The sequence below is a fragment of the Lepus europaeus genome, chromosome 7 (genome assembly GCF_033115175.1).
Source record: "Lepus europaeus isolate LE1 chromosome 7, mLepTim1.pri, whole genome shotgun sequence".
Classification (NCBI taxonomy): Eukaryota; Metazoa; Chordata; class Mammalia; order Lagomorpha; family Leporidae; genus Lepus; species Lepus europaeus.
Genome location: NC_084833.1, coordinates 6,730,977 through 6,752,156, shown reverse-complemented (window position 1 = coordinate 6,752,156; position 21,180 = coordinate 6,730,977). Strand labels below are relative to the sequence as shown.

At 58.7% G+C, this 21,180-nt stretch overlaps 1 protein-coding gene across 7 annotated transcripts in view; it reads right to left on the bottom strand.

The window, feature by feature from the left end:
• NRXN2 (neurexin 2) overlaps positions 1 to 20,378 on the bottom strand; it is a 100,856-nt gene extending 80,478 nt beyond the window's left edge. For all 7 annotated transcript variants that reach the window (XM_062197779.1, XM_062197781.1, XM_062197783.1 and 4 more), the window contains exons 1-3: positions 19,646 to 20,378; positions 5,271 to 5,288; positions 395 to 424 (exon numbers count right to left, since the gene is read on the bottom strand). In XM_062197779.1, the coding sequence (XP_062053763.1) occupies positions 395 to 424; positions 5,271 to 5,288; positions 19,646 to 20,378 (781 nt within the window). The remainder of the gene's footprint in view (positions 1 to 394; positions 425 to 5,270; positions 5,289 to 19,645) is intronic.
• Positions 20,379 to 21,180: the final 802 nt, after the last annotated feature.

Here is a 21,180-nt window from a genome sequence, read left to right as displayed (position 1 = left end):
GATTAGAATGAGTGGAAGGAAAAAAAAAAAAAAACACCACCATGAGAAAGGAAAAAAAAAAAAAAAAAGCAAGACACACTGCCAGGAAAACGCAAAGGTGACTGGAGACAACGGCGGGACGGCAGGAGTTCAAACATCTCTTGATGTCAGAAACCAAGGTGAGATGAAGGCGGGCGGACGGGCGGGCGGGCGGGGAGGGAGCCACAGACAAGGGCAAGCCCCACCCCCACCCAGCATCCCCAACAAAATAAAGAGATGGCAGAGGAAGGGGGCGGGGAAGGCAGGAAGGGGGCAGGACAGGGGCAGGAGGCACAGGGAGAAGAACGGCACAATCCAGGCGCAGGTTGGGGGCGATCCAATCCAATCCAAACCAAACCAAAACTTCAAACCATACCTTCGCTGTTTAACGTCAGGTGAGCCGGACCTTGGAAAGGGGAAGGAGAGAAAGAAAGAAAGGGGAAAAAAAAAAAAGAAGAAAAAAGAAAGAAAAAGGGAAAGAAACAAAGAAAACACGAGTCATCAAAATCAGCCAGAGAGGAGGGAGAAAAAAGCTCATGCTGCCACAATTTAAAAACCTTTTTTAACTTGTGACAGACATCGGGGGAGAGCCCCCAGCCCAGAAGCTGAGGGGAGGGGCCCGATGCGAAAACAGAGGGTGTAGGGTACGAAAGGGGGGGCAGAGAGAGAGAGAGAGAGAGGGAGAGAGAGAAGGGGGCTCAGAGCAGGTGAGAGGGAACAGGCGGAACTGGAGGGGGGGGGCGGGAGTCGCTGCAAAGGGGAGAGGGGATTTTTGGTTTCTTTTTTTTTCTTCTTGCCGGGAAAAAAAAAAGGAAAAGGAGGAGAAGCATGAGGCTGGGAAGGTTGCTTTTTCCTTTTTCTTTTTTTCTTTTTTTTTTTTCTTCCGGGAGGCGGAGAGAAAAAAAAACAGTCAACGAGAAAAAACGATTCAGATGGAGGAGAAAATAAAACACGACACAGAAATCAAAGCCACCTGGAGAGAGAGAGAGTGTCCTGTTAGCGTGGGGCTGAGCGGGCAAGGGGGCCTTCAACCCCACCCCGGCCCCCGGCCCATCACCCCGTGAGCCTGGCGGAGAAAGGGGTGTGAGGAAACCTGGGCCTAGAAGGGACCCTCCCCAAGGTGGGTTTGAAAAGACCCTGTCCCAGCGAGCCCCTCCCGAAAGCCTCTGTCTGCTGGGTTGTAAGAGGGAACTGGAGAGGGCGGGGTCCAGGGACCCCCAAGAGAGGGGTGTGGATTCTTCCACAGGGGGACTAGGAGGCCTGGGGCAGTGCTGTCATAGGCGGCCAGCTCTCAGCGCAAAACACCACATCCAGAAGTGACTCTGCAGACCCCCGTTCTCTGGCCAGCACCTCTCTGAGAGGTCCCAAGGGCTGAATTTTGAGATCAAAATCAGCTGGGATTTCCATCCAGGATCCCCTTGGCCTCATAGGCCCTGACCGGAGGCAGGCAATCCCTCCCCCCAACCCCCAGCCTTAGCGGGAGCAAATCTGGCCTAGTGGATCAGTACCCCCAGTCCCCACACCTTCCCACAGGGCCCAGCCAGACAGGATGGCAGCACCAGGCCTCCAAGACGAGCTGAGACCCTGGCCCCGCCAAACCCTAGTCTGCCCTCACCGCCCTCTGGTGGCAGCTGGCCAGGAGAGTAGGGAGGGAACAGCCATGTGCTACCGCTGGGTGCTGCGGCTGCGGCGTGAGATGTGGGCCCTAGGGGGAGAACGTGGGGCCAGGATGGAAGTGCCAAGGTTAAAGAGCTTCGAGCGTCTCTGGGGCGGCGGCGAGGGCCGGAGCTCCTGGGTCCCTGAAGGAAATGCTATGAGGTGGCCAGGAAGGATAAGGGCCTGGACCCTGGGGACGACATGGCCAGATGGCTCATGGTGCCTCCCCTCCCCATCTCTTTGGGGTGGCACTGGGTTCTCCCCACCTGTGGGATGAGGCCACAGATGCGGGGGGCAGCCTCAGGACTGCTCCTGGGAGGACACAGGCTTTGTCCACACAGAGGCAGGGACCCAGGCATCCGCAGTGGCCTCATATTCCTTGCTCTGCACACCCCTCACCCTGCCAGCAGCATCTTCTTCCGAAGCTCATGAACCCAGCCCCAGAGCCGCAAGCCCTCGCCCCACTCTTCCTGTGAGAAGCAGCCTCGGGACCGGTGCTGTGGCAGAGCAGGTTAAGTCACTGCCTGCGATGCCAGAATCCCATGCCGGTTCAAGTCCCGGCTGCTCCACTTCCAATCCAGCTCCCTGTTAATGCACCTAGGAAAGCAGTGGAAGATGGCCCAAGCGCTTGGGCCCCTGTACCCATGTGGGAGACCAGGAAGACGCTCCTGGCTCTGGCACAGGCCTGGCCATTGCAGCTATGTGGGGAGTGAACCAGCAGATGGAAGATCTCTGTCTCTCCCTCCTCCCCCTGTCTCTTTGTAACTCGGCCTTTCAAATAAATAAATCTTACAGAAAAAAAAAAAAAAAAAAAAAGGAGGGGAGCAGCCTTGCCCTGAGATTCCCACCCTTGGAAACTCAGGCCTCTGCTGGTTCCCAGCTCAGGATCCAGGTGGCCCTGTGAGCCGGTTCTCTGTGGCTCCGGCTGCTGGGGGCAACCAGAGCTCTCCCCTGCAGACCCTGCCGCTGCCCAGCTCCTGCCAGCCTCGTTAGCATGCGGCAGGCTCCCTCTGTCACCACGGCAACCAGCTGCTGGCTCCCTCAGGCGTGACAGCACCAGCCATCTTGGTGAGGGGAGGCCAGTTCCCTTCCTGTCTACCCCTGGCTCAGCCCCAGCTGGCCGGAGGGCTCTGCCTAAAGCCTGTTTCCTCCCCCGCCCCTGCCAAAGCCTGCCGGCTCCTTCTGGCCCCTGGCCCCGCTGGGGTTTTCCGCTCCCCACGTCCACCTGTGGCTTCCACCCCCCCACACCACCACCGGAGAAGAGGCTGGCGGTGATGGATGGCTCTGCCACGGGCCTCTCCTAGGGCACCTTATCTGGCTGTTTCTGAGTTTCCTCTCTGCTACAAGAGGCTGGGAGGAAAGAGGAGGTACCCGGCAGGGGCTCTGGAGCAGGATGTCTGGGTTCCGGGAGAAACTAGGGCTCGGGCACGCTGCCACCACGAGGAGGGGCGGGCAGAGTGGTGGCAGGCACAGGGCTCCCAGGTTCCTGGCGGGGGACTGCAGCGCCACATGGGAGGCCCTCAGACCACCACCCCCCCCCCCGAGAAACCACCACCTGCCAAACTCGCCTCCCCCCTGCCAGCCTCATCCATGACTCCCCAGAGAGAACCACCCCAGGAAGGAGAGGGACAGTCCTGGGGAACACTGCAGGCACACGGACATGGAGACACAGAGAGGGGTCACACTCCTAGGTGTGTGTACACACACACCCCACCCAGCCTCGGGTGCACACCCTGCACAGCCACACGGTGCTACACCCCAGCCTGCCAACCATCACACCACCCAGAGACGGTGGCACCCACAGGTCGCAGTCCCCAGTCCTGAAACCTCCCTTCTCCTCCCGGTCTGGGGCTCCCTCTTCCCTCCCCTCCCTTCTGAGAGCCTTCCTCACTGCAGCCCTCCGCCCAGCCCGCCACTCGCCCGGGCCCTCACTCCCGTCTCTGCTCCCTCCTTCCTCCCCCCAGCCTCTCTCCTCCCCCTTTCTTCCCTCTCTCTCTTCCTCCCTCCATTTCTCCCTTTGTTGGGGAGGAGACATGACATCAAGAGCAAGTAAAAGTCACATCAGCACTAAATCTTATCTCTAGCCCTCAGAAGGCCTCATCCACCCAGACAAGCAGTCTCTCCCTCTCTCTCTCTCTCTCCCTCTCTCTCTCTCTTTCTGGTAAACACTGACACAGAGAGATGCAAACACAGATGCAGACACACAAAGACATGACACACAGAGAGGTGGGCCCCGCCACAGAAGACACAAAACCCTGGCATATGCACACAGGCACATACTCATAACATGTGGGGGCGGGGTCATATGGACACGTTCGCACGCACACGCACACGCACACGCACATGCACACACAGGTGCCTGCCTGAGGGACCAGGGGATCTGAGGTCCCCTAAGGAGAAGAGACGTCCAGGGAGAGACAAGCCAGACTGTACACACCAAGGAAAATGGGTCCCAGCCCACCCTCAGGCCAGGAGCCCTGGCTGCCTTCTTTCCCAGAGCTCCCTGCACCCCTAGCACTCTCCTAGGCTCCCTCCGGGCAGTCCCAGGCCCCGGAACCTTCCACTCCCACCTCCCCCGGAGAGGAGAAGTGGGCGGGTTGCTGGCTGGGATGCCACCTCGCCTGGGGCCCACCTGCTGTCTTCTCCAGCCGTGAGACCATCAGCCCAGCCTTAATGCCGGGACCACCCGACAGGGTCCTCGCTCTCCCTGACCTTGGTCCACCCACCCCAGAGGATGAAAAGAATCCGAGGAAAAGCCCAAGCTTAGGGAAAGGTTCAGAGGATGACAGAAACTCAGAGTGCCCGGGAAAGACAGACAGAGAGAGGTCCAAGGACACAACCCCGGGAAAGAGAGGTGACGATGAAAGAGAGAAGGCAAACAGAACAGAAGATAGGGAAGCAATGGCCAGAGAGGCTCACTCCCGCCCTCTCCCTGGGCCTGGCTGATGGAAGAGGCAGGCCCCTGCCTTCCTCTGCACTGCGGGACAGGGCCAGGCCCAGCGCTGAGGGCAGAGGAGGAGCCGCCTCTACCCCACACGCCCGGACCCGGACGGCCCCCCCCCCGCCTACGCTCTCCACCACTCCAGTCTGCTGCCTAGCGCTAGAGCAGAGGTGACGGGACCACCCCCTCCCCAGACTCCCCATCCCTCCACCACCAGAGCAGCAGGTCCTCTCCAAGCACAACACGGCGCTGGCAGCCTACCCTCCCCCGCCGCCCCCAGCATGGCCTAAGCTGGGGAAGGGGTGCAAAACCCTGACCTCTGGACACTTCAGACTCCTGAGGGCCCATTCGTCCACCCCTGTGCCCTCTCTCTCCCCTGAGGTCCCCCTTCCTTCCTTCTCCTAAAGGAAGAAAAAACGCCAGTGGGCGGGGTCGCATGACACGGACAAGTGAAAGGACCTGCTCTTACCTGGCAGCACCCTGACCACGCCTACAGAGGGGCCCTGGGCAAGAGGTGGGGCCCAGGCAGCCTTCCCCCAGGAGCCCCAGATGTGGATGGGAGAGGGGGCCCTTGGGTAGCGATGACACCCCCTTCCTGGGACCCCCCCCCATGGCGACAGAGCTGCTCCCCTGGTGACTGACAGGCTTCACTCACCTTCCATGGGGTGCTCCTCTACCGTCAGCAAGGTTCGGAGAAGGAGGGAGGCAGAGAGAGAAGAGAAGGGAGCACCGTTAGCAAGGCCGCCGCAGAAAAGGGGTCCGAAGCCCCCAAGCCCACCCAGGCCCTCACATGAGCCGTCCAACCCAGAGGACCCAAGACTCAGGGCACAGCACTGCTGGGGAGGAGACGGCCGGTCCCACACGGTGCACCCAACCTCCAGGTTACATTTGTGGAAACCGAGGCCCCGGCGCAGGGAAGGGACCACTCAAGGTCACCGGGAGAATCGGAGGCAGGGCCAGGAGAGGCAGTCACGCTTCCCACTCCCCCAGGCACGCTCCTCGCCTGCATCCCGTCCGTCTGGCAGGCAGATGGGGACAGGCTCACAGCAGACGCTGCCTCGCAGGGCTCGCCCGAGACACACGCACGCGCTCGCTGACACACTGACACACATAGTTCATCAGCAGTGCAGCACGCAGTCTGTCGCAGAACTCACACCTGACGCCCGTGCACGCGAGGACCCGAGCCCCGCAGGCGGGGTCCCCAGCACCCAGCAGAGAAGAGGCTCAGAAAGGCCGGTTCTGCCGCAGCGTGCTGTGTGACGTCCATCCCTGCCATCAACCTTTCTGTGCGCCTCACCCCTCTCCCGCAAAACAAGAGGCGAGGACCAGAGAGCTTCTGAGGCCTCTCTGGCTCTGGGATTCCAGGACAAATGACTTCTGATCAGCTGGGCAAGGCAAGGGGCCCCCAGGCTGGACGGCCACTTCAGTGGCAGGGGCTACATGAGCCCACCCCTGGTCATGCCATGCCACATGGGCAGTCCGGACTCCCCGATTAGGGACCTGCCCGGGCCCGGCTGGGACCACCAGGGGATGAGAGGCAGCAGGAGGAAGGGAGGTGGGAGGTGCTGCCTTCAACTAAGCCACAACCCTTCAAGCAGGCTGGCTCTGATGTGCTTTGTAAGAGGACCAAGGCAGCCCCAGCTCCAAACACCTGCACCATGGCCACCTCCTGGGAGCGTTCAGATGCAGCTTCACACAGAGGAAGCACAACTTCCAAGCCCAGACCCAGTGGGGGAGACACGCACACGCAGACCGCACACGGGCACACCCACTGTCTCCTACTCCAATCCCATTTTGTGTTATTTGTTCCTGGGGGTAAAGAGTGATACCCTAAAACCAAACATTGTCATTTATCATAGCTTATACCCCCCCATAATACAGACACAAATACACAGGTGCAAACCGCACTCACATCTATGCTAGATGCACCCCCCCAACACTCTCTCCAGTGGCTAAAGGCACACACCCTATCTAACAGAGCTACCTAACTATCCACCTGCCACCTGCCCATCTATCCACCTGCCCACTTGCACGTCTACCTATCATCTGTTTACTCCCAGTTCCTAAACCTACACGCACACGCCTTTACACGTCTCCACACATCGCAAACATACTCTGTACACACAGAGCTCTTCAGCCTCACAGCTGCATCCCCCAAAGCTTGTGTACACAACGACTTTCTTAGATAAACCGAATCACTGTGCACTTACAAGGGGAGCTGGGAAGTCAGAGGACCCCTCGGGCAAACCCTGGAGTTGTGGCGAGCCCGGCTGTGTCAGCATTTCTCTGGTCCCAGGGGAACCCAAACCTCGTCAGTAAGCACAGCTCTCTCACCAGCACCCGTGCAGACCGGAGGCACAGGGCTTTCCACAGAATCCAACATGGCAGCCATTTCCAAGAGTTCCCACCTGCCAGACGTGTGTGTCCTGCTGTGCCCAGGGAGGGGAAACCAGCAAGCCGACAGCAGCCAGAGACCCATCCCCCTCCTCCTCAGCCGTGCTCTGCTGTCCGCTGATCCACCTGCGGCCCTCGCCGGCCATCGTGGGTCCCTGCAGGCTCGTCCCCTGCCTGCCACACTCTGCTTGCTTCTCCCCGCTCTCCGCACACCACTCACTGTCATGGCTTAAGGACTCCCAGATCTGTGTTTGCAGCCCTGACCTCTTCCCCAGTCGTCGGTCCTGCATCCCCGCCTGCCTGATCTGCGGGTTCTCAGGTATCCTAACTCTGCGACGCTTGAATCCCACCACTGAGGCCACGCTCCAGCCCTCCCCCGCATCAAGCGCTCATCTCTATGGGGTCAGCAAAGGCCCTGCTTTCGACCAACACTTCCTGAGCTGCCCATGCTGCCAGGCTGAAGATGTCATTGCGATCCTCAGCCATGCGGCCAGTAGCCTCTGGTGGGGCCCCAGCCCGTCCCTGCGCAGCTGTCCTGGCCCAGGGACAGGATGCACCTCCCTAAGCACTGCTGTGATAACACAGAATGTGCAGAACTTTTTGGCTCAAACCTCTCTTCTGCACGCTCACCCTCAGTACCCATCTGCGTTGGAAGCAGCTCTTCCTGAGCGTCGCACAGACCCCTCACCCTCAGCACGTCCAGGCTGGGGCCCTTCTGCCCTCGGCCCTCTCCTCCCGCCTGTGTGCCCTCGTCTGGGCACGCACCCAGAAAACAGACTTGCTCTTTTCCCAGACCTGTCACCAGACGCTAGGGGTTTTACCTTCAAAAACACTGAAAACCAAAACTAAACGCTTAGACCCCCTTTCACCTCCCCATCCCTGCCAGCTCAGCCCCTGGGCCAAGCCCTCATCAGTCCCTCTCCTGGGAGCATCCGTAAGCCTCCGGGCTTTCAGCCTGCAGTTCAGCCCCCGCAGCGAGGTGGTCCAACCGAGTCGTCGCCTGGCCGCAAGCTCTGCACAGCTCCGAGTGCCTGCGGGGTCAAGTCCAGCTGAAGTGTCACCGTGCCGCCCTCCGACCTCCCTTCCTGCAACAGCCCAGGCTCCAGCCGCACCCAGGTCCTTCCCATTTTCCCCATAGGCCATGTGTCCACATTCTAGGCCCTGGGCCTCAATGCTCTTCCCACCCACAGCTGAGAAAGCCAGCGCTTCCCCGAGACCGGCACCGCCCGCCACTGCGTCCTGAACTCAGCAGAGCCAGACATCTCCTCTGTGCCAGCTCCAGACATGTCCATGCTATCACTGTCTCCCTGATCGAATCTATGCTGCAATTGCATTTCCATGTCTGCTTCCTGACTGGGCTGTGAACATTTCCAAGAGCAAGAACAGTGTCTCGTTCATCTCTCTACATCCAGCTGCTCACACGTTCCTGGCCCAGAAAAAGATACTGCCGGGGTCGGTGCTGTGGCCTGGCAGGTAAAGCTGCCGCCTGCAGTGCCGGCATCCCATATGGGCGCCGGTTCAAGACCCTGCTGCTCCACTTCTGATCCAGCTCTCTGCTATGGACTGGGAAAGCAGTAGAAGATGGCCCAAGGCCGGCGCCGCGGCTCACTAGGCTAATCCTCCGCCTTGCGGCGCCGGCACACCGGGTTCTAGTCCCGGTCGGGGCACCGATCCTGTCCCAGTTGCCCCTCTTCCAGGCCAGCTCTCTGCTGTGGCCAGGGAGTGCAGTGGAGGATGGCCCAAGTGCTTGGGCCCTGCACCCCATGGGAGACCAGGAGAAGCACCTGGCTCCTGCCATCGGATCAGCGCGGTGCGCCAGCCGCAGCGCACCTACCGCAGCGGCCATTGGAGGGTGAACCAACAGCAAAGGAAGACCTTTCTCTCTGTCTCTCTCTCACTGTCCACTCTGCCTGTCAAAAAAAAAAAAAGAAGAAGAAGATGGCCCAAGTGCTTGAGCCCCTGCACCCATGTGAGAGACCTGAGAGGAGCTCCTGGCTCCTGGCTTTGGATCAGCGCATCTCTGGCCATTGCAGCCATTTGGGAAATGAACCAGTGGATGGAAGATTGATCTCTCACTGGCACCGCGGCTCACTAGGCTAATCCTCCACCTGCGGCGCCGGCACCCTGGGTTCTAGTCCCGGTTGGGGGCACCGGATTCTATCCCGGTTGCCCCTCTTTCAGTCCAGCTCTCTACTGTGGCCCGGAGGGCAGTGGAGGATGGCCCAAGTGCTTGGGCCCTGCACCCGCATGGGAGACCAGAAGAAGCACCTGGCTCCTGGCTTTGGATCAGCGCGGTGTGCCGGCCGCTGTGCCGGCTGCAGCAGCCACTGGGGGGTGAACCAATGGCAAAGGAAGACCTTTCTCTCTGTCTCTCTCTCACTGTCCACTCTGCCTGTCCAAAAAAAAAAAAAAAAAGATTGACCTCTCTCTCTGCCTCTCTTTAACTCTGCCTTTCAAATAAATCTTTAAAATAAAAAAGGTACCCTGTGTTTGGTAAGTGAATAATGAAACAATGTTTCCCAAGTACTAAGCACTTAAAGTGTGCCTGCTTCTGTATGCACATCATCCCTTCCGCTCTCCACTGCCACCTTGTCAATGGAGAGTACCACTGCCCCCTGGCAGAGGTGAGGAGAGCAAGACTCCGGGCGTGGAAGACAGGCGAGAGCGCTTAGCCCAGCGACGAAGACGCCTGCACGCCACACAGCGCCTGGGTTTGACACCGCGCTCCGCCCAGATTCCACCTTTCTACCAGCGCAAACCCCCAGAGGCAGCAGTGGTGGCTCACGTCGTTGGGCCCCTGCCGCCCATGTGGGGAACCTGGATTGTTCCTGGCTCCTGGCTCCGGCCCTGGCCCCAGCCATTGTGGGCACCTGGGGAGCAAACCAGCAGATAGGAGCTCTGTCTCTCCACCTTGCAAATTAAAAAAAAAAAAAAATAGAAGGAACTTGTCCAAGGTTACCCACTGGTGAGGAACAGGGTCAGAACACAAACCCAGGCACCAGCGTTGTGGTGCAGCAGGTTAAGCTGCAGCCAAAGACGCAGGCTCCCCGATGAGCACCACTCTGCAATGCCTGCTCCACTTCTGATCTGACGCCCTGCTAATGCACCTGGGAAGGCATTAGCCCCAGATGGCGCTGCTGGCTCCTGGCTTCAACTTGGCCCAGCCCCAGCCATAGTGGCCATTTGAGGAGTGAGCCAGTGAATCGAAGTTTCTCTCTCTCTCTCTCTCTCTCTCTCCCTCCCTCCCTCCCTCTCCCTCTGTACTCTGCCTTTCAAATACATAAAATAAATCTTTTTTAAAATATTAACCCAAATCTGTGTTTTTTTTTTAAAAAAAAGATTATTTATTTGAAGGACAGAGTTATAGAAAGAGGTAGAGCCACAGAGAGAGAGAGGTCTTCCATCAGCTGGTTCACTCCCCAAATGATCGCAATGGCCAGAGCTGAGCCAATCCGAAGCCAGGAGCCAGGAGATTCTTCCAGATTTCCCACGCAGGAGCAGGGGCCCAAGGACTTGGACTATCCTCTACTGCTTTCCCAGGCCATAGCAGAGAGCTGGATCAGAAGTGGGGCAGCTGGGACTTGAACTGGCACCCATACGGGATGCCGGCACTGCAGGTGGCAGCTTTACCCATTATATTACAGTGCTGGCCCCGTCTCTGTCTTTTAAACTTCTAGTACACTACATTTTTTGTCTGAAAGTCAAGATCTCTAGAAGCTTCTAGAACTCTAAGCTATAGTTATGATTTTTTAAAAATTTTTATTTATCTATTTAAAAGTCAGAGTTATACAGAGAGGAAGAGACAGGGACAGAGAGAAGTCTTCCATCTACTAGTTCATTCCCCAAGTAGCCACAATAGCCAGGGCTGAGCCAGACCAAAGCCAGGAGCCAGGAGTTTCATCTGGGTCTTCCACGTGGGTGGTAGGAGCCCAAGTCCTTGGGCCATCTTCCACTGCTTTTCCCGGGCCATTAGCAGAGAGCTGGGTCAGAAGTGGAGCAGCCAGGACATAAACTGGCACCCATCAGGATACTGGCGCCACGGGCAGCAGCTTTACCTGCTACACCACAACGCCAGTCCCTGTAGTTCTGATTTATCTCCCAGAAAGCACCACACCGTGCCTGGACCCACTCAACTCAAATCCCCTATACTACCCTGCTAGCCTGCCCTGTCTTTTCCACTGCTGTAGCTATAAGACATCTTTTAGGATCTAGCCAAGTCCCACCTTCTCCTGAAGCCGACCCTGACCACTAGGGTTAATGACCATAGTAACGTTTATTAATCGCTTAGAATAGTGGCCTGGCGCATTTGTAAGGGAGTCTATACATAAGTCATTCAGTCTTCACAATGTTGCCGCCTCCATTTTACAGAGCCGGCCACTGAAGAACAATGTAATAAGGCCATTGCCAAGTTCACACAGCTAGCCATCAGCTAAGCTTGAACCCAAAGCTGGACAGCCAATCATCTCTCTCTCTCTTTTTTTTTTTTTTTTTTTTTTTTTTTGGACAGGCAGAGTGGACAGTGAGAGAGAGAGAGGACAGAGAGAAAAACTTCCTTTGCCGCTGTTCACCCTCCAATGGCCGCTGCGGCCGGCACACTGCGCTGATCCGAAGCCAGGAGCCAGGTGCTTCTCCTGGTCTCCCATGGGGTGCAGGGCCCAAGCACTTGGGCCATCCTCCACTGCCTTCCTGGGCCACAGCAGAGAGCTGGCCTGGAAGAGGGCAACCGGGACAGGATCTGGCGCCCCGACCGGGACTAGAACCCGGTGTGCAGGCGCTGCTAGCGGAGGATTAGCCTGTTGAGCCACGGCGCCAGCCAATTATCTCTTTTTTAAAAAATATCTGTGGCCAGTGCAGTGAGTTGAGCCACTGCTTGTAACACCGGCATCCTGTACCTAAGTGCCGGTTCTCATGCCAGCTGCTCTGCTTCAATCCAGCTCCCTGGGAAGGCAGCAGGCGATGGCCCAAGTGCTTGGGCACCTGCACCCGTGTGGGGAACCAGGACGGAGTTTCTGGATGATGGCTTCAGCCTGGCCCAAACCTGGCTATTACAACCGTTTATGGCGTGAACCAGCAGATAGAAGGCATCTCTGTATTCTTCTCCCTCTCTCTGTTGATCTGCCTTTCAAATAAATAAAGCTTTTTTAAATCGGGCTTATTATATATTTGAGAGATCAACTAATAGACAGACTGACAAAGAGAGCTTCCAATTACTTTTTCATCCTCAAATGCCCACAGTGGGGACGGGGGGGGTGGTTTGGGGGCCAAAGCAAGGAACGGGGAGCCCAACCCAGTCTCCCACCTGTGCGCAGGAACCCAGCTGCTGGAGCCACCACTGCTGCCTCCCAGGGTTTGCAGCAGCAGGGAGCGGGGGTCCAGGGGCTGGAGCCAGCGTGGGATGCAGACGTCCGAACACAAGGCTGAACGCACCGCAGCCCATGCTCTGAGCCGTTCCGCTGTCTGTCCTCGGGGCGCCCCGCTCTTCTCTGGGCGCTCAGAGCAGCCCCGCCCACCCTCTGGAGCAGTTGACCCCATTCTGCCTGGAGCTGCTTCCACCCGCAGAAACCGTCAGGGCCACCGGCACTGGACGTCACGGCTGACAGGGTGACTCACACCCACGACCTCATTTACTCAACGTTCGCACACCTGGGTCCTCACTGTCCCCGCGAGAGGGCAGGGGTGGTGTCATAGAGGCTCTCATCTTGCCCAGCATGAACTCAAGATTCCAACAAGGCGGCGCCGAAGGCCAGAGCGAAAGGAGATGGGGGTGCTTCTAAGGAGCCGAAACAAACGGCTAGCACCCCAGCATCAAAACTTCTGTTTTCTCAAAGGACAGCCTTTTAGGCTCCACCAGTCACTCACCGTCAGCGACACATAATTCTAATGTTGGCAACGCTGCTCTCCAAGTTCACAAAAACCAACACAGAGAGAGGAGGTGTCCGTTGCTCCCTGACATCTCCTCCTAAGGGCGGAGATAGAAAACTAGCAAAAGCTGACATGAGGACTCAAAAGTAGAGCAGGCGGGCATCACTCCAGGCAGGGATAAAGGAATCGGAGCCATCAGCAGAAGGTCAGCTTCCCTTGCAGAGACTGCCCGGGGACACAGCGAGGATGAATCGTCCCGTGAAAAGAATCCCCGCCAGAGACGTGCTGCTGTGCCAAAGGGGTGGCCCCCCAGCCCCAGGAGGACCCTGGTGACCACAGGGCCTCTGAAAGACGGAGATCCCCCTGTCCCGTTTTCATTGCCCTCTCTGGGCTGGGACCGCTGACCAACAAACCTCTACACGGCTGGCTAAAGGAACTAGCTGTGGCCCGGAACTGAGGGTGGTACTGGTTTCTCATGAAACATTCCCCCCAAGTGGCCCCAGTGGCCAAACTCGGGCAATCAGCAGACGCGGCTCTCCTCCCTGGAGCAGTGCAGGGCCCGCCAGGGAGCTGAGCGGAGTCGCCGCAGGCTCGGATCCAGCTCTTGTCTCTGAGCCTCACTCTGACCTTCTACAACACGGAAAGTTCCCTCCTGCGGTCATCCCAGGCACTGAGAGGAACAGCCAAGGCACCAGCAAAAGCCCAGGGGTGCAAGTTCCCCCCTCTTCTCCCTCGACCACGTGGTCCGGTTCCTGAGTTATGATGCTCTTCCTTCTCCTGCAGCTGTCCCTCTAAGGTCTTGTACTTCATTCTGCTCATCTCTGGCTGCTTCGTCTGACCCAGAGCCTCAAATGCACATGGCTCCCGGGGCTCCATCTGCAGCCTCTGCCCCCCCCCCCCCCGAAGCTCTGATCTCACATTCCCAATGCCCTGGACATCGCCGTCTAGGAATGCCCAGGGGCCACTGCTCAATCCCATCCTCCATCCCCACTTCCCCTTCTCTCACCCCTTTGCAATCCTTCCAACCACACAAACCTGACACGCCACCATCTTTGCCTTCCCCTCCCACCCACCCCACCCCAGCGTCCCACAGCTCCCAGCTCGGCAATGGGTCCCTGCATTCACTTCGGCTGCGGCCTCAGCTGCCACCACTGTTCCCTGCTGCTCTCCACGACAAAGCTCAAGGCCTTGCTATCTCGTGCTTGACTCGTCTCCCACCACCTCAGTTTCCTCCCTATAAACCTTACACACTCACCTCCCAGCTTCCTAAACGCACAGCTCTTACCTTCTCCAAGAACCTGCTCAAAATTCTTTCGTGGCTCCGTTGCCAGCACACCGTAACCAATCAGCATCCACCAAATGTCGGCTGAGAAATTTCAGCTAAATCTCCGAGACCTGGCCTCAAATTGCTTCTCCTGCGCTCGTGCCTCCACCTCTCGGTGGCCTTGGGCAGATCTGACACGCATCTCCCCCTCCCCCACCTTCGTTCTTACCGGCGCCTTTGCCGGGAGTGACCTCTCCCAAACCACACTGACCAATGTTTAAGGCCATACTAAATAGCACGACCTTCCTAGACCCACTACGGATCCCCCAAATTGGTAAACTCTCCCCTTCTGGGGCTGGTGTTGTGGTATAGCCTAGCTGCCACCTGTGATGCTGGCACCCAATATGGGCGCCAGATAGAGTCTTGACTGCACCACTTCTGATCCAGCTCTCTGCTGTGGCCTGGGAAGGCAGCAGAGGGTGGCCCAAGTGTTTGGGCTCTTGTACCTATGTGGGAGGCCCAGATGGAGCTCCTGGCTCCTGGCCGTTGCACCCATTTGGGGAGTGAGCCAGTGGATAGAAGACCTCTCTCTCTCTCTCTAGCTCTCCTTCTCTCCCCAACTCTGCCTTTCAAACAAATAAAATAAATCTTTGGAGAAAAAAAAAATATCTCTGCTTCCTTGAAACCCCAATAGCACTTTGCATGTGATAATAACTAACACTCACCACTCAGATGGACCAGACACTCAGTAAATTCTCACAACCAACTGACCAGATAAGCAGGTTGTCCTCGTTATATAAGAAAGGAAAACAAGTCTAAAGGCTACGCGCTCACCCGACGTAAAGGTCTGGTGAGCAGTGAAGACAGGTTAAAGCCACAGCGGTCTGTGTGGGTCCCTAACCTGCACTGCCTGCTGCATCCCGGGCAGAGTGCACCCTCCACCCTGTTGTTTGTGCAGCCACAGCCTGAGTGTCCCAGCTCTGAAATGGCTGGGATCAGAAGTGCTTCAGACTTTTTGTGCGTTTATTTTATGGACTTTGGAATATTTGCATATTCATAATGAGATTACTTTGTGGCTGGGACTCAAATTTCAACACAGAAATCATTTGTGTGCCATATACACCTTACACATACAGCCTGAAAGTAACTTGAACCAGGGGCCGGCGTTGTGGCTCACTTGGCTAATCCTCCGCCTGCAGCGCCGGTATCCCATATGGGCGCCGGGTTCTAGTCCCGGCTGCTCCTCTTCCAGTTCAGCTCTCTGCTGTGGCACAGGAGGGCTGTGGAGGATGGCCCAAGTGCTTGGGCCTCTGCACCTGCGTGGGAAACCAGGAAAAAGCACCTGGCTCCTGGCTTCGGATCGGCACAGCACTGGCCATAGCGGCCATTTGGGGAGTGAAGCAACGGAAGGAAGACCTTTCTCTCTCTCTCTCTCTCTCTCTCTCTCTCTCTCTCTCTCACTGTCTATAACTCTACCTGTCGAATAAATAAATAAAAACCTTTAAAAAAAAAAAGAAAGTAACTTACCCCCAAATTTTGGGGGTACCTGAGTTTTGACTGCAACCTATTGCAGTCGGTCAGGTGGGGACTCTTTTCCTTGTGGCATCAGACTTTGGAGCATTTTGGGTTTTCCTAGTAGGGCTGCCCGGCCTGTGTTTAGTGAACATTCTTTGTGCCAGATGCCATTCAAAGCGCATCACATGAATTAGCTAATTTAATTCTCACAGCAACTCGACTATTATCCCATTTTACAGATAAGGGAGCCAGGGGAGAGACAGCTACGTCTATGGTGGCTGCTCCGGCAGACTGGGGCAGAATCGGTGCTCTCAACCACACACTGGTGTGTGCTTCCTCAGGGAAACAGTCAACTCCCGCACAGTCTACCCCGCCCCTCAGTCCCCTGGAGCCCCCAAAACAGCCTGTCACTGGGGACGCCTTGACGACCACCTGCTGAATCAGATCACCAACAAAGTCTCAGAACACACGTGAGCCGTGCGTTCTACACGCGTGGCCGCCCGTTTCCTATATCTCTCCTGAGCAAAGTATGCACCTGGCGCTCTGTCCCAGGCGTCTAGATCCTGACTCCACGCAAGGTGTCCCCCCCCCAACACCCGCACACCCCTCCTTTCATCCCTCTCCAGTCCCTTCTGCACACACGGGTGACACGAGACGGCGCTGACATGCAAAGCCTGGTCTACACTACCAGCGCTGGGGTCGAGAACCAGCAGTGGGTACACAGACCCTCAGCCACTCACACTCAGCTCTGTCTTCGGTGAGTGTGGCCAGGCCCCGCCCCCAGAGGAAAAACGCAATTTCCAAGCATGGAGGTTCTCAGTCAGTGGGCGAGCCCAGACTCCAGGAGGCATGGATTCCCAAGGATCCACAAATCCACACGCACGTCAGACTTCTGAAAGCAGATTGATAAGTCTTGCTCATAAAACTAAAGCAATTTTTCCTAATGTATATTTTATTATCCACATGGCAAATACAATATCAAAGTCATCTAAAAGCTTTTCTGAATTCATAGGAGCGTTGAGTCATCTATTTTCACAAAAATAGATATAAAAATAATAACTAACTACGACTTGGAAGGGGTACTGTGAACTAGCGACTTCAAAAAAAAGTCCTCAAATTCAGAAAACGTTGGAAACCACTCAAACAGACAATAACGAAGTGACCATAAACTCCAGGGAAGCTGGAGAACTCCGACTCCTGCTACACCTGTCTTCCCCTCCCCACCCCAGTCACAGTGGCGCTCACGCCTCTCCCCCTCGGCTGGATGAGAATGCACTAGAAGTATAATGAGCACGAGACATCACAAAAGCCGCCTGGGAAATGAACAAATGCAGGGAGGAGGGGTGGTCAGTGGGGCTGCTGCCTGCCTGTCATCCCCAGATGCCAGCTGTACCCACGACCCCCATGGCCACCCACAACATACCTCCAAAAATACACACACACACGTCCTTTCACATCCAGACACAGCCTACCTCAAGCCCTTACTCCCTCAAGTACTTATTAATATCTTCATTCATTCCACAAATCTTTATCAAACACCCACTAAGCACCTGGTACTATATTAGGCACGAGGAATACAGAACTGAATAAAGACACATCCCTGGCTTTTATCACAAAGCACCACTCTCTCAATGGATCACACACACACACACAACCCTGCCCCTATCAGCTGTCTTCAATGAGTGTGTGTCTTACTTCTCTTTCTTATGAGTCTGAGTTACACACACACACACACACACACACAGCCCCGTGGGTCAGATACATACACACAGCCAGATCTCAGAGCTCCTAACGTTTAACCGGAGGGCGGGTGTTTAGCCTAGTGGCTGAGATGCGACTTGGAACACCTACATCCAATACTGGGGTGTGAGTCTCAACTCCACGCCCAATTCCAGCTTCCTGCTACCGCAGACCTGGAGGCAGCAGGTGATGGCCAGACTAGCTGGATTTCTAGCACCCACACGGGAGACCTGCTTTGAGTCCCAGGCTCCCAGATCGGGCTCCAGCCCAACGCTGGCTGTTGTGGACATCTAGGGGACAAATCAACAGATGGGGTTGGGGAGGGGGGTAGAGATCTCTGCCTTTCAAATAAATAGCATTAATTATTTTTTAAAAAGCTATCTGACGCACATCTGGCACACCTATATGATATACCCAACCATCCCTTTCACTCATAATTACTCAAACACATCTTACACACACAACCACACAACCCGCATTCCGAAGCACACACTTCTCCGGGTCACCGGGTGACGCTAGCCAGTGAATGCCTTCTCGGGGAATGTATACAAGGACTCTGGCTGATCCGGGTGTCTGACTGCATTTTTCATACACCCAGGCTCGATTCAGCCACCAGTGAGACCGTGACCAGGTACTGTCATAGCTCAATTCTCCCCTCCATCAAATTAAGAGGCTGGTTCATACGGCCTGCTTAGAAAGGTTTGCTGGGGAGGGGGTCCTAGGAACCGGCGAATCGGGTTAAGGTCCTGGGGAGGTTCTTCAGACTCCAGGAGTCTTGCTGACGTCTCGACTCCTTCCCACAGCACAAGAGGCGCGGCTCCAGGGAGCACACACCGACGCGTGTGAGCCACTCGCTCTCCCAGCTCCGCTGCTTCTACTCCAACACGGCTGTGCTGACCCCCATCCACACATCAATTCCACACCGCGGGCTGCGCCGGCCGCCTGCAGCGACACGGACACCGATCTCGCAGTTTAGGGAGCACCTGAACCCCTCGGAGAAAACGCGAGAAGGTGTTGGAAGAGCTTCACACACACAGTTCCTAGAGAGATTCGCAGCCTTGTACTAAGGGCCCCCCAGAAGCCATCCGAAACCCGCCCTCACGCACGGGTTCGTCTTCCACAACCTACAACAAGCGATCAGAACCCTCTCCGAAGCCCAGCTTCCCCCCCCCCCCCCGGGGCCACACACGCGCCGGTGCACAGAGCCCCCACAGACTCGGCCACGGGGAGCGCAGACACGCGCGCTCCCAGGGCTCCGGGGAGCGGCGGGGCCAACCGCCCCACGCTGAAGGGGACCCCCCCCAAGAGCCCAGCCAGCCCCAGGGGAGCCTCCCCACCCCCACCAAACCCACAGCCCAGCCCCAGCAAGACGCCGTCCCGCCGCCACTCATCCTGGCCAGGACCGCGGCCCGGAGCCCCTCGCCGTGGGGCTGCTCGGGACCCGGCCCGGCGCGGTGACCCCACCCCAGCCCGCGGCGGCCGCGGTCCCGACGTCTGCAGTTCAAGCCTCCACTCGCAGTCTCTCACCCGGCAGAGACCACCAGCCCTTCCCGCCCCGCCCCAAAACCGCCAAGCCCCAGACAGGAGCCTGAGAAGCCGCCCAGCCTCCGTCTCCCTCACTTCCCCGGCACTCTCAGAGGCTCTGAGGGTTCTGGGGGGGAAAAGGAGACACTCGCCTCCCGCCCTCCTGGCGGGTGCAGCCCCCGTCTCGCAAGCCCCAGGCCCCCTTACCCGCCCCGGCAGCGCGTGCCGAGCCCTCCCCACGCCCACCGCCCTCGCGCCTTGGGCCCCCATCCGCCATCCGCCGGCGCTCAAGGCCCCACTTCCCGCCCTTGACCGGCGGGCGCTCGCCGACCGCGGCTCCCGCCCACCTCTACCCGCCCCCTTCAAGCCCCGCCCACGGCCCCGCCCACAGTCTCCTAGGACGACTTCACACTGGCTCCGCCGTGCAGGCCACACCCACAGGGCCCCTCAGGCCCCGCCCACACTATATCACAGGATCCGCCCCACAGGCCCTACCCACTGCCTCCCACAGGCGCCTCACACGCCCGACCCTCGCCCCTCACAAGCCCCTGTGGGACGGGCTACCCAGCCCCCCGACCACCGCAGGCCACCACAGGACTCTGGCCACGCCCCCGGCCACGCCTCCGGTGGCCGACCCGCCCTCCTGCGCGGACCCGCGCGCTCCCAGGTCCTCCAGCCACCGCCCCCGCGGCCCCCCAGCCCTCCCGGCCGCGGCGGCGCCCGGGGCTCACCTTCGTTGCAGAACTTGCCGCCGAAGCCCGTGTGGCTGCAGTCGCAGCCCACCTCGCCGGGCGCCAGCACGGTACACAGGCCGCCGTTGGCGCAGGGGTTGCGTGCGGGCGCGCACAGCGGGTCGGCGGCGGCACCGCGCAGGCCCTGGCTGCCCAGCAGCGCGGGGGGCCGCTCGCCCAGCTTCAGGTTGGCCAACAGGCCGCGGAAGGGCGGCTCGTACTTGACGGTGCTGAGCGTGAGCGCCGAGAGGCGCACGTCTGGCGGGATGCCGCCCACGAACAGGTCGCTGGCCACCTGCATCTCGCGCCGCTTGGAACGCACCTCGGCGGCGCGGGCCTCGCCGTCCACCGCCAGCGCCGTGCGGCGCGCGTCGCGGGTCAGCAGCACCATGTGCCAGCGGTCGTCGGCCACCGGCGTGTCCAGCTGCAGCGTGGCCGGCTCGGCGCACGAAAGCGTGAAGCGCAGCCGCAGCCGCCCGTCCACCAGCAGCAGCTCCAGGAAGTCGCAGTCGCCGCCGTCGTCCAGGTAGAGCAGCAGCGCGCGCGTGGCGTTCGTGCGCACACTGAAGCTGAGCTCGCCGCTGCTCGCCGCGCCCGCCCAGCGCGCGTAGCGAGCCCACTGCCCGGGGCCGCCGCCGAACTCCAGGCCGTCCAGCGGGTCCGCCGTCAGCACCAGGAGCAGCGGCAGCAGCAGCGGCAACCGTGGCGGCCGCCACCGGCCCCCGGGCGCCATGCCTCCGGCGGCCCCGGCCCCGCCCGGCCCCCGGCCCCGCTCAGGCTTCAGAGCCGCGGGCACATGGGGCGGGGAGGGGGCCGGGCGCCCCCCGCGCGGAGCGGGGCTCCCTCGCCGGTTCACAGTGCCATGGGCCTGGCCGAGGGGCAAAGCGCGCAGAGGCCCCGGTGCCGGCTTCCCCTGGGCGGGGACTGCGGCGGCGCCCCTCTCCCGCCGCGGGCTCCGATGGATGTGGAGGGGCTGCCTGCGGGGAAACAGAGGGAAAGGGGTTAATGAGCGGGCTCCAAGGAGGGCGGCCGGCGGCGTCTGGCTCCCCGTGCAACCAGCGGGCGCCCAGCTGTTTCCCTCTTGAACCTAAGGGGTCCGCCCTGACCTGGACAGGATCTCCAAGCAGGAGACACCACCATGGACCTGGGAGCCCAGCACCGGGGGGAGAGAGGGCACTTTCTGGGGGCGTGATTGGTCCGGGATATGGCCAGCCGAGGAAGTGACCCCTGGGAGTCCAGTAGAAGCCAGCCCAGCTGCCCTCACCCTGCCCCTTTCAAAGGAACTGGGCGTCAGGACCACGGCCAGCTCCCCGAGGGCCCCGCCTAGGAACTCCGCCCCAGCTGGAGACCCCCGCGCTTCCCGGAGCCGGTGAGCCGGTGCGCAGCTCCCACCTCCGGCTACAACTCTCCCTCCCTCATCAGTTCTTGATGCTGGATAATGAAGTTGCTAAATAATTCATTGGGATTAATTAAATGCCAATTCACCAATGGTATCACACAGTAACCGGGCTGGGAAGGGGGCAAGAGAGAACAGC